The 12,571-nt window shown below is 39.4% G+C and overlaps 1 protein-coding gene across 1 annotated transcript in view; it reads right to left on the minus strand.

Annotated features, from left to right (window-relative positions):
- The window catches only part of Armc3 (armadillo repeat containing 3), an 81,972-nt gene that overhangs the window by 50,983 nt on the left and 18,418 nt on the right, over positions 1–12,571 (minus strand). Inside the window, exons 7-8 of the mRNA XM_051205732.1 lie at positions 9,928–10,122; positions 7,520–7,703 (exon numbers count right to left, since the gene is read on the minus strand). Coding sequence (XP_051061689.1) covers positions 7,520–7,703; positions 9,928–10,122 — 379 coding nt within the window. The remainder of the gene's footprint in view (positions 1–7,519; positions 7,704–9,927; positions 10,123–12,571) is intronic.

A 12,571-nucleotide genomic window follows, 5' to 3' on the forward strand; every position in this document is an offset into this window, starting at 1 on the left:
CTTACCCCAATATAAAATGAAAACACACATAAAATAGGAAAACTTAGGGTTCAGGCTGGAACTCTACAAAAAGCAAGATTCAAAAAGTTAAAGAGAAATGCTATCTAGTATTTCTAGACCCAGGTGAGGTGTCAAATACATTCAAAGACAGCAAGCACATTCATAGATAAGGACTCGAAAACACAACTAGGCTGCTGAGACTACTTGGTCCCCAGGTCCCACGCAGAGGGAGAGAACTGAGTCTAACAAGTTGTGCTTTGAACTCATACACATCCACACACTTCTCAATAAATATACTGTAACAAATTTTAGATAGTATATTTCAATAAATATACTGTAATACATTTTAAAAAATTGCACTCTTGGGTATCTGCAAAATAATTTTTTAACTGAAAAATATACCCTAATTTGAGAAACAAATAAAAAGCAAAATACAAAAGAAAGCCCGAATTTAGCATGGCAAATTGATCATGTATACTGAGACAGATCCTATTTGCCTGGAAATATAGATTTGAAATGTAGATAAAATGGAATGTCATAGTAAAGAGATTCTTTAAAAAGAGAAACTCATAGCTATCTGGTTAAGGGACTCTTATATAGCTATTCCTTTACATATATACACACTTACCTATAGTTATATTACTATAACTCTACAAATTCTTAAAGATCTATATTTTAAAAAATTATGAAAAGTAAAGAAATCAGAAATAAGTCCAAATACAGAAGTTTCATCGATAAATCTAAGCCTGTACCTTTGCACTGCCCTTGATGGCTGTCAATGGTGGCAGCTTCCCAGTACTGCTCAGCTGTGGGCTGCTCAGGGTTCTTGTTTGCTCCCTCTAGCCAACTAAACTGCATCCAAGCTGTCTCATGCTTAAGGAATGCTTTGTTTTGTTGTCTCCCCAAATCACTTCTGATAATATATAATGATTTTAGTATCAAATTAGAACTCAAAGCTAGAGTCCATAATTGAGAATGTTTTAATGAATGTGATTAGAAGTGAATGTGATTAGAAGTGAATCAAAGTTCCTTATCATTCCTCTAGAAAAGCAACAGACAAAATATAGCAAGAGGCATCTTACATACACTGCATTTGTGATGGGCCAACTAGAGTAACTAGAATGTGACAATATAAACACCCAATCGGACATCCTACAGGAAATGCATCTGCTGTCTACTCAACAACAGTGGTTCACTCCTTACTCCTGGTGTCCATGCTTGTCTTCTGGACTGGCGCTGTGCATGCAGTAGCCACCGAGTAAGGGCTTGTTCATTCACAAGCAGAGTAGCCTTGTTAGGGTGGGTTAGACCACCCAAATACACTGCAGTCTAAAAAATGCCAAGCTAATCTCAAAGCAAAACTTGAATTTTAAAAAGTGCAAATCAAAACAATTATTCAATGCTGGGCATTGGTCCCAGCACTCGGGAGACAGAGGCAGGTGGATCTCTATGAGTTTGAGGCCAGCCTGGTCTACAAAGCTAGCTACAGAGAAATCCTGTGTCAAAAACAAAAACAACAACAACAACAAAAAACCCAAACAAAACAAAAAAAATTATTAAAAAACCCTACAAATAAAAACAAACATTACAATCTAATATGAAAGACTTTGAATTCTTGTCCTGATTCAAATAGGAGCCTAGAAATCACTGTGTTGACCAATCTCTCCGGGTCTGACCCACTAGCCCATCTGGTGATGACTGACTACACACTGCTTCCTGAGACTGAAACTTAAAACCACCCTTAGCCTGACTATCTTTGTGTTATGGAAAGTGTCAGTGCCTGTTTGTCTTTGTGATACTGGTGTACATGCTTAGGGAGGGTCATCTCACAGTCGCAAGGACATTCTGAAGAGGTAAATCATCACTGCATGCTCAGCCTGAGGACATGCAAGGAGGGCTCTTGAGTCTAAGAAAGTCCTGGCTAAAGGGAATGGTACAGCGACAAAGACAGAGCAAAGTCAATACAGATTTAGTCATTAGATCCTAAAATTAAGTCAGAGGAGACACGACTTGAAGCTGAAATGTAGTTATTTTAGGACTAACATAAGGAAGTAGAATCAGAAGACATTAAGTGCCACAAAGAGCTCAGAGACTGTATGCCTGAATTAGTTGGTGTTACAAAGGAAAAAAAATGGATTCCAACAAATGATGCTAGAAAAATTGGCTATATGCATACAGAAATGAGAAGTTGGGTATGTCCTTAAATTGCATGCAAAAAATAGCTCACAGTAGGCCAGGAACCAAAGAGCTGAAAGCATGAAATATAACCTCAGAATAAGAAAAAGCCTTGAGGACAATGTATTTAAGTAGAACACATTTGGACACGATGCTACAAATAGATTAACTGAGCCATATCAAAGTGAAAAACACATATGCATCAAAAAAAAAAAAAAAACAAACAAAAGAGTACAACCACACAATGGTAAAATGCATTGGATAATCATAGTTAAGGGGCTGGTATCCATGATACATGAAGAATCCCTGCAACTCTGTCAAAACAAGACAAAGCTGGTCCTAAAATATCAGATACTTAGGAGGCTGAGAAAAAGGGGCCACAAGTGTAAGGCTTGCTTGGTCTACAGGGTACTTTCAAGTTTAGTCTGGGCACTTAGTGAGACCCTGTCTCAAAATAAAAGTAAAGTTAAAACAAAAAATGGTTCTCAGAAGATAGTTCAGTAACAAGGACCTGAGTTTGATCCCAAGAACTCACTCACATTAAAAATAAGCCAAGCAATGTTGACTCATGCTTGTAATCGCAGCACCAGGAAAATGGAGGCATGTGGATCCCTTGAGCAGGCTAGTCAGTCAGCTTAGGCTACTTGGTAGGTTCCGACCTGTGAGAGACCTTGCCTAGCAAAAACAACAACAAAAGGTAGACAGTGCCTGAGGAAACACCCAAGATTGTTCCCAGGCCTCCATGCACATGTACACACATAAGCGACTAAGAGAGTTCTCTGAAATCATACTCATGTGATTAACAAGAGGGTGAAGAAGTTAGTTAACATTGCTAATTATTAGGGATGTATAAATAAAAACAGTGATGAGATGACATTGTGTACCTAGTAGGACAGTTATTATCAAAAAAAAAAAAAAAACAAAAACAAAAAAAACAAAGTAACAGGTTTTGGCCAGCATGTGGAGAAACTGGAACCCTGGGCATTGTCTGTGGAAATGAAAAACAAAAATAAAAAAACAAAAAACAGTGCAGCTGTTAGAGAAAACAACATAGAAGTTCCTCAAAAGATTAAAAAATAGAATTAGCATATGAGTTAGGAAGCCTTCCTGGTACATACCACAAGAAGGGAAAGCAGAGTCAAAGAAATATTTGTTTACGCGCATTCATAGCAGCTGCATTCACAATAGCTAAAAGGGAAAAAGCAACTCAACTGTCCATCAGTGGCTGAATGGAAAATCAAAATGTGGCATAAGCAAAGATGTATTATTCAGCCTTAAAAACAAGGAAATCTTAACACATGCTGTTATATGAATGGGTATTATGAGGACAGCATGCTAAGTGCCACACAGCCACAAAGGGACAAATTTTGTATGATCCTAAGAGCATGAAGTAACTACAGCAGTCAGACGTGCAAGGACAGAGAAGAATAGTTGGCAGAGAGAAGCAAGCAGAGTTATCATCTGAGGCATTCTGGGTGATGCTCTACATATGGGAAGGGACCCAGGAAGTTGAATGTAATTAATATCACTGAACTGTGCACCTAACAATGGGTATGGAGGTGAATTTTATGCTACTAGTGTTTGATCAGAATATTAAAGAAGGCATTTGTTTCCTTTTTCTTCAAACCTGCACCTCTTTTGAGTTCCTATTTCAGGAGTTGCATTATATTGTTATAGTTGTCCAAGTCAGATACCTGATCTCATTCTAGGTCTCACCTCCTGCCTTGAGTCTGTGCTTACCATATTTGTGTCAAGGCCCCAGGTATTGAAATATATATTCCTCTGTCTGTCTACCCTCTTTATAACCAACCTCAAATCATAATGAAATCATACATAAGACTTGTGTGAGTGGGCAATTGTGGTACATGAATGTGTGTACATGTACAGGAATGTACACACCTATACCTATATGTATAGAAACCAGAGGTCAACAGTGGACATCTTCCTCTATTGTTCTCCAAGCTCTCTGAACCTGGAGTTTACCAATTTGGCTAGATTGACTGGCTAGCAAGTTCCAGGATTCTACTGTTTCTGTCTTCCAGTGTTGGGATAGCAGGTATAATCTATGTGGGAATTGGGGGGAAAAGTCAGGTCCTCAAGCTTGTACAACAATCTTGTTAACTGACTGATACCTTCCAAGCCTAAGACTTTTGATGGCTTGATTTTATACACACGCATTTGTCAAGGTCAAAGAATGGTATATGTTTTTTAATGTATATTTTATTTTTAGTCGGTGTGCAGTAATTATATAGTAATTTTACAGAGTCCCATGTGGTGTTTCAGTACATGTATACAATGTGTGATAAGTTAGTCAGGGTAACTGGAATCTACCATCTCAAATATCATCATTTTTTTTTTGAGTTAGGAACACTAAAATGTTCTCTATTGACTGTTTTGAGATAATTATTGTCAAGCATTTTATCCTGCTGTGCTGTAGGACATCAAAAGGGCTGTCTCCATTAACCTTTCCCTCTCCACACCCCTCTCCCACACTTATTGCAGACCCTGGTCACACTGTTGTAATCTCTATTCCTGTGGGGTCAATTCTTAAGTTTCTACATGTGAGAATGTATGTGATTTGTATTTCTGTCAGGGTACTTTCTGTGTGTGTGTGTGTGTGTGTGTGTGTGTGTGTGTGTGTGTGTGTGTGTGTTGCTGACCCTTGTGCATGCTAAGACAATGTTTTACCTCTCAGCTACACCTCCAAATCCTCCAAGGTAACCATCTTACCTCACCTAGATCACCATAGTAATCTCCTCCTGGTCCTCTGAGTTCAATGATACATACTTCTCACCTTTTCATAACCTTATAGCAAGAGTGTTCATGTTTTCAGTATAAAGAGTATGATGTTGTCTCTTCAAGGCTTTTCCTTGATGTTAAATATCTTGGTTTACAATGATTCCTCATTGCTTCCCTAGCCTCAACCAACATTCTCAGAATTCTGCTGCATTCCATTCACTAGGCATCCTGCACATTTTCAGATTTGGAACTTTCTATATTCTTCTAGTCTTCACACACTTTTCCTTTTAGTGAACATCCCATCCGGATCTTCTTTGCCCAGGAAATTTCCACTATTGATTCCATGTCTGGAATTGTAAAGCTCTTCTTGAAACCCAAGACTTCTCTACCCTGAGTTTTCATGCAATTGTCTTCTACAATGATCCCATGTTTGTACAAGCATGGTTGGCACAAATGGATAGATGTACGGACAGGTTTGTGGGTGCTACTCTTCCCTCACAACCATGCAAGCAGGTCACCACGGTAGTAGTATCGGGTCTAATACTCATTGCCTTGTCCATAGGTCTAGTACTGAGCCTGGTGCTCCAGGTATACTGCCTGTTGCCCCACCCATGTTCTGTCACATGACTGATCACTGTCAGGTCCAAAAGAAACTCAAGACAAATAGCTATCCTTGGTTCTTATTAACATACCAAATCATATGCTGGCTCTCTCAGCATCACAATTACCTGTCACAGAGTCCATGCTGGCATCCTGGCTCTTCTCAGCTCTCCTCATCCTGCCCCCTATTCTAATCTTCAACACATGGGCTGTCCTTCCTCCAGCTTCTCATTCCTATATAACCCTGCTATTTTGGGTATTCTCTCCCCCCCCCCTTTCTGTCTCTCTGTCCTCTCTCTTCTTCTTCTCTTGCTCTCCCCATCTCTCTCTCCTCTCATGGCCAAGTCCACTCTGTTGGTTATGTCTAGTACTCCTAGTACTCATATCTCAACCACAGCTCCTAGCAGTCATGTTCTCACTTTATACAACCACCATGAAACTGCCTACACCAGCAGGGGCTGCAACAAATCTAGAAAAACTCAGCCACGCCAGACCTCAGAGAAAATGGGCAAAGCATGTTGGGTGTGACACTGTTTGGTTATTATCATTATACCCACTCTTTGGGCCTCACTTCACCAAGAGTCCTGGAACAGAACAAAAGGAAAACTGGTCCAGTATGACAACATCTAAGCTCCCCTGGGTAGAACTAAGTCTCAGGTAGTCCATATATCTAGAAACGAGTTCAAGCTAGACTACACAGGATTCTTGGCAGTTAGATAAAAGCCAGCACCCCTCAGGAACTTGTGAAACAGGTTTCCTTCCCCAAAAGGTCATCTCCCCTGCCTCTGGCAGAAGGGACAGATGGCTCCACTAATATGGACCTGTTGTTGCAAATCAAAGCCCAAGCTGATCTCCAGGCTCCTACAGTCCATGCTCACAAATACTTGTTATACATTTCAAAGCCTTCACGATAGCATCCTGACCCTTCTCACTCACCCATGGTCCACCCCCAGCTAAGCTAACTGTTCTTAGCATTATATTATGTCTCTTGCAGACAGCCCTGGCCATGTCCAGTATCCCTTCTTTTCCCTCTGCCCTGAGCTCTTCCAGATCACTCTACATGTTCCGACTCACAAGAAAAAAAACTTCCCAGTAATGGAGAGATCATTTCAGAAGTTTCTTTACTGCATCCACTCATATTCATTTCCAATATTTTAAAAAAAATCTCAATTTTACAGTCTGCCAGTAGATGTGGTGTTGGCAGCGAAGCAGTGAAGCCTTACTATGCTGACTATATACTACACAGTGAGTTTGTGTTTGCTGCATTAAAAAAAGCCTTTAGGAAATCTAGTATGGGCTAAAAATGTTCTCTATGATGTACATAGACATATATACAGATGTGAGTGTGTATGTTTATAATGTAAATCATAGAAACAGTCAAAGCTGCCATCATTTCTAAGAGTAGTGATGCAGAAGGAGTAAAATAAATTCCCATCTTTTATTTGCAAAATCCCCTATATATTCATAAATTAGGGCTACCACTGCATCTTCAGTGCTTGGGATGTAATTCATCACTCCTATTATACAGACTTATGACACGCATCTTGTTGAAGAAATGAAAACTGTATCATGTACATAACACAAGCATATTGTTTTCTGTGGCTGTGTGACATGGCACTGCTAGCTTCCAGCTGAAAGTTGACAGTCCTTGGATGCCATTCAGAGTGTGGATCTCACAAAACAACACTTTCAGAATCACAAACACCCTGTATATCCTGTATTATTCCAATTTCAGGAGAAATAAAGGCTTCAAGCTTAAATGAACTCATAATGAACTGCTTTTTAAAAATGAGATGGTAATTAAGTTTGAAAACCCTCTGACAAAGCAATCTGCACTTTAACTTGTTGGCTGCAAGAGAGATGTTTGACTTCTAACTGTTACATATCCTGCTCTTCTCAGAGGGGTATTTAAAGCAGGCTGGTGCTCTAGTGTTTATAAGTACTCATCAAAATTAAGAATGCAAGAGGAAAATGTATGTTGAGATTATGTTAAGAAGACACATACGATCATAAGCCGCTTTAGTAATGGCCTTCGCTGCATTCTTCTGGATGTCAGGAATTGTCGAGTTCTCTGTGAATGAAAGTAGCTTTTTGAGGCCCCCTGTCTGCTGCATCAGCACCATTGTGTCCATATCCTCCAGGCAGTTGGCTATCACTGCAAGTGCTTCTACATGAAGGTCATTCAATTCCTAACAACAACAAAATCAGATACAACGTCAAAGTTTCTTCTTGGTTGCTTTCACAAGTTGCTACAACAAAATACTTGACCAAGGCAACTTAAGGGAGAAATGCTTTATTCCAGCACAAAGTTCCAAGGGGATGGCCAGGAAGATAAGGCTGGCCACTAGCATTGCCTGGTCAGTCAGGAATCATAGTGAGGGCAGGAAGTTGGAAAAGGCTGTGAGTCCTCAAAGCCTGCCCCCAGTGATGTACTTCCTCTAGCAAGGTTCTACTCCTAAAGTTTCTACGACTTTCCCAAACAGCAGGACCATCTGAGAACCAAGTGTTTAAACACATGAGCCTATGCAGGACATTTTGCATTCAAACCACCACATTGTGTTAAAGAAAATTACTGCAGATTTTACCATGAGAAGAAGTGGGACTCATCAGAACATCGTATAATTAATTCTGTGTTGACAGAAGCCCAGGGAAGCAGAAATTCTTAACAACTCATCTCCCACAATTTGCCTCACCTTTTCTCACTTCTCTTCAAAATGTTTTATGGATAACACAATAAAGGAAACATCCAGTAATTACAGTGAATTGAAATTGTTCACATTATCTTCCACCAGGTTTGTCCATGCTAGGCACACTCTCTACCACTGAACTGCAACCTCCAAATCAATAAGCAAAAAAGAGTTTCTATACACGGGGAAGTTGGATTGCCAATCAAAGATAAAGTATGTCTAGAAAATATGAGATCTTTTAGTGTATCTCTTGGTATTACCACACTGTGATTAAAGCCAGTGGAAAAAAACAGTGTCTTAGTCTGTTCAAAACTTACAATGAACAACTAGGTAAGGTGGTGTATGCTGTAGTCACAACAATTAGAAGGCAGAGGCAAGAAGACTGATGCAAGTTCCAGGCTAGCTGAGGCTACACAAGGGAGATATGTCTACACACACACACACACACACACACACACACACACACACACACACACCCCAAAACCAAACAGGCAAACCAACTTACCCAATCCATTCTAGTGTTCAGTAATTAAGGTGAGTCATCTTACAGCTTAGGAGCTCTGATACATTGAGGTTTTTGCTGAGGGCAAAAGGAACCTAGACTAATGGAAGGAGGTAGTGATGGCTGCCAGTCATGACCGTGTCACTAGCTATGGTTATGAAACTGTAATTGTCCAAATGTTTCTTCTTTTGCTTGCTGATGTCTGTTTCTATTTGTGTGTTCTAAATATATGACTTTGTTTTTCACTCTCTTGTCATCTTATCATACAATTTGAAATGGTTAATTATAATTTAAGATTTGGTTTTTATTACCTCTACATCATAGGATTTAAGTTCCTGAAAGTTAAGAAGAATAAATGTCACACATGGACTTTGTACTCATTCTAGGGTAAGTGGGGTGAATTTTCTGATGGACACAGGATGGTTGCTTTGTCTTAGATGGAATCAGAGGTAGGTTGATGTAGTGGGGGAACAAGCTTGTACCAGGACAGCTTTTGACACTGTATTTTATTTTCTCAGTTCTGTATCAAACTCTGAGCTGAGCTCTGTAGGTTTTTTGCTTTTTGTTTTTGTTTTTTTGTTTGTTTGTTTGTTTTTGTCTTTGTTTTTTTGGAGATAAATCTAATAATTGGTTAGTCTTAAACTTAATATATTATTACTCAAGGAACCTTTAGCTTCCTAAATTGTGCATCACTCCTTATTTTGTAAAAGACACTAAATAGAGTCTTTATGATATAATACATTGAAATAGAGACAGTGGATCTGAAATGGACTCTTTCATCGTGGATGTGAATCACATCTATACAACTAAATGGTCTGCAGCAAATTGCTAGATTGGCTTTTGTAACTGGCAGATGTGACACACACACACACACACTTAAAGTGGGGGATAGATTCCTTGGGAACCTTGTAGGAACTGTACAACTTCACCTCCGATGTTCCTCATTGTATTTAGAAGGTAACTTGTTCTTGCCTCATCCCACAGACAATCATGATAGGTAGAGAGATTAAAAGATTAATTCTAGGTGTTTCAGAAAAATCTTAAACCTTCAAACCAGAAGGCTTATTTTCTATTAGTTCTACAACTAGCCTGCTTTAAGCAACCTAATAAGGTTTACACAACCATTGATGGATTATGAATGAAACTTTGCTTACTAAAATTAAAAACACTCAGATTTTAGAACAATATTTCAGAGAGCCTCATGAACAGGAATACTGCAAATACCTTGGTTTCTAGAATCTTGGTGAGTTGGTCCAGTCCTTGATTATCTTTCAGCATTGTCCGGGATTCCTTATCACACGTGAGAATACCCAGGGTTTTGAGAGCAAGCAGCTGGATAATGGGGTACTCTGACTTCAGGAGCTCTAATATCGGAGGGATTGGGTTCAGTTCTTGGAGTGTAGTCCGACACTGGAAATCCTGCCATGAAATGCAAATAGGCACATTAATAATTTCTGCAACAAAATACTCTCAAGGATGGAGAGTGTCTCTGTTATGGCAGAGAACATTTTTATTCTATAATTTCTCTATATTTAACTCCATATTCTAAAATAACTCACAGACAAAATAAAACAAAACAAAACACCTCTTAACTAACAGCAAAAGAATAGTTATTGATACAGACATAGTCAACAGGAAGTCAATGTTACCTATCACCGGCAGGATTTATGTTGCTGCAAACTTCTATAAACAATTATTTTCACATGGATATGTGAAATAGTGTTTGAAGTAACAGCATAGATTCTTTATCTTTGAGGGGTTGTTTGTAAAATAGCTGCATGTGTTGCATGTGTTTGGTGCTATAACCCTCTGTGTGCAAATTTATAACAGGTTTTTTTTTTTTTTTTAAATACATGACCTTTACTTAAGACTCTTCTCATAGAGATTAAAAAAGCAACAACTCAAATGTGATTAAATAGCACTGAAGGTGGAAAGGGGTTAGTAGCTCAATCAATAGAGTATTTGCCATTTAGCCTGGGGAGACAAGTCTGGACAGCAAGAACTCATGTAAACAAACCAGAGTGGCAGTGTGCTTGTATTCTATCTAGCTCCTCATTGACCAGCCAGCCTACTTTAATCACTGAGTTCCAGTTAGTGAGAGACCCTGTCTCAAAAAACAAAAACAAAAACAAACAAACAAACAAAAAACAAAACAAAACTAAGGTAGAGAGTAATTGAAGAAGACAAGATGTTGATCTCTGGCCTCCACACTCACAGATGTGCACACTCTTGAATTATGACCCAGAACCAGCTTTCTTTCTCCTTTAAGCTGCTTTTTGTGAGGGTGTTTCACAGCAATGGGAAAGCTGAGATGGTGAAGAAAGCCCATTGGCTCAGGAACAGCAGAAAGGGGCGGTACTTCCTCAGAGGGTGTCTGTTTCAAGGGTGTGAGGTGGTCACATTGCAAGGACCAGCTGAGGCCAAGAAGGATTTTTGAGTCTCTTTCCATCCACTGCCTAGACAAGGTCTCTCGGTTAGCCCTCTCCCGGCCCCTCTTGCCGTTTCTTAGGATTTCAGCTGACCTAAAGTTTATCATGTACATTTGGTGGTGGTTAAGAAACCTGAGCAGGAAAAGCATCCGAAAAGGGAAAAGGCTGATTAAGTCTTCCTAAACTCAGGCAGGACACAGAGAACAGTGCAGTGGGGAGGGGCTGGCAGGTATTTTTCCATTATACAGGAAAACAGCCTGAAGAGATAGCATTTTGTTGTTGTGAATAATGAATTGCACTGAGCAGACTCAGATGACTGTTTTTATTGTTGTTGTTGTTTGGTCGGTTTTTGTTTTGTTTTGTTTTTTCACTAATAAAGTCCAAAGCTTTTGTCATTGACCACCTGGTCCTCCTAGCCCATCAGAACTGCCCCAGTGGCTTGCTTTTATGAATGAGAATTCTGGAAAGAAGCTGTCTGTAAAGGCCGATGCTCTCTTGGCAGTGATGGCACAGGTTGGAACATTGCAGGTCCAGAGAGAGCCTATTTACCTTATCTTGTGCTAGCTTTAGTCCACCTCTGTGTCAGAACTAACATCCATGGCTAATAGATAAAGATCTTTTGAGATTTATTGCTTTACAAGCTTCTACCAACCCAAAGCTACAATGTCACCAGATACCGTCTGAGACCTCTAGCAGGGATGCCCCTATCTGCTGTAACCACATCCCTGATATGCCCACTAATGTATTTGAAACTTGCCTTGATTTGTGATTTTCTTTATTCTGCTTACTATAAAACCTCATGCAATGCTTCCACATGGAAACATGGGACCTGGGGTGACATTGCTCCTTGTTCTGCTGGCTAAGGTCACTCAAGTTTGCATTTAGAATGAGCTATATTTCCTTTTAGGTGAGAGCTGTGCTTTTGTGTTGACAGTTCCCAGATTTGAGATGATCGTGGATTCACATGAGTCCCACCTTAATTTGTATGCCATTGTGTTCTTTTATAACAGAAATACATTTCTTTCCATGTGGTAAACAATTACTTATAAAATGGGAAAATTGAAAGGCATCTACATGGGATTTCCATTATCTTTTTTCTGAGTTATAAGTACTAAATGTGCTGAGAACTATGCAAAGCTAATGAGTTTTAAATTTCTTTTAAATGAAAAGATAAATTCCATAATGGGCTTCAAAAAGTATTTTATGTATACGGTTGTTTTGCCTACATGCCTGTGTGTCTTGAGCACACAGTGCCCACAGATACCAAAAGAGTGCATCAGATCCCCCTGAACCAGAACTACAGATAGTTTTAAGTACCATGTGACTGCTAGGAGCTGATCCTGGTTCCACTGGAAGAGTAACAAGTGCTTTTAACTTCTGAGCCATCTCTTCAGCCCTACTCCTACAATTTACTTTTGCCCAAAGATTTTTTTAAATGG

Source organism: Phodopus roborovskii, unplaced genomic scaffold (genome assembly GCF_943737965.1).
Source record: "Phodopus roborovskii unplaced genomic scaffold, PHOROB, whole genome shotgun sequence".
Taxonomy (NCBI): domain Eukaryota; kingdom Metazoa; phylum Chordata; class Mammalia; order Rodentia; family Cricetidae; genus Phodopus; species Phodopus roborovskii.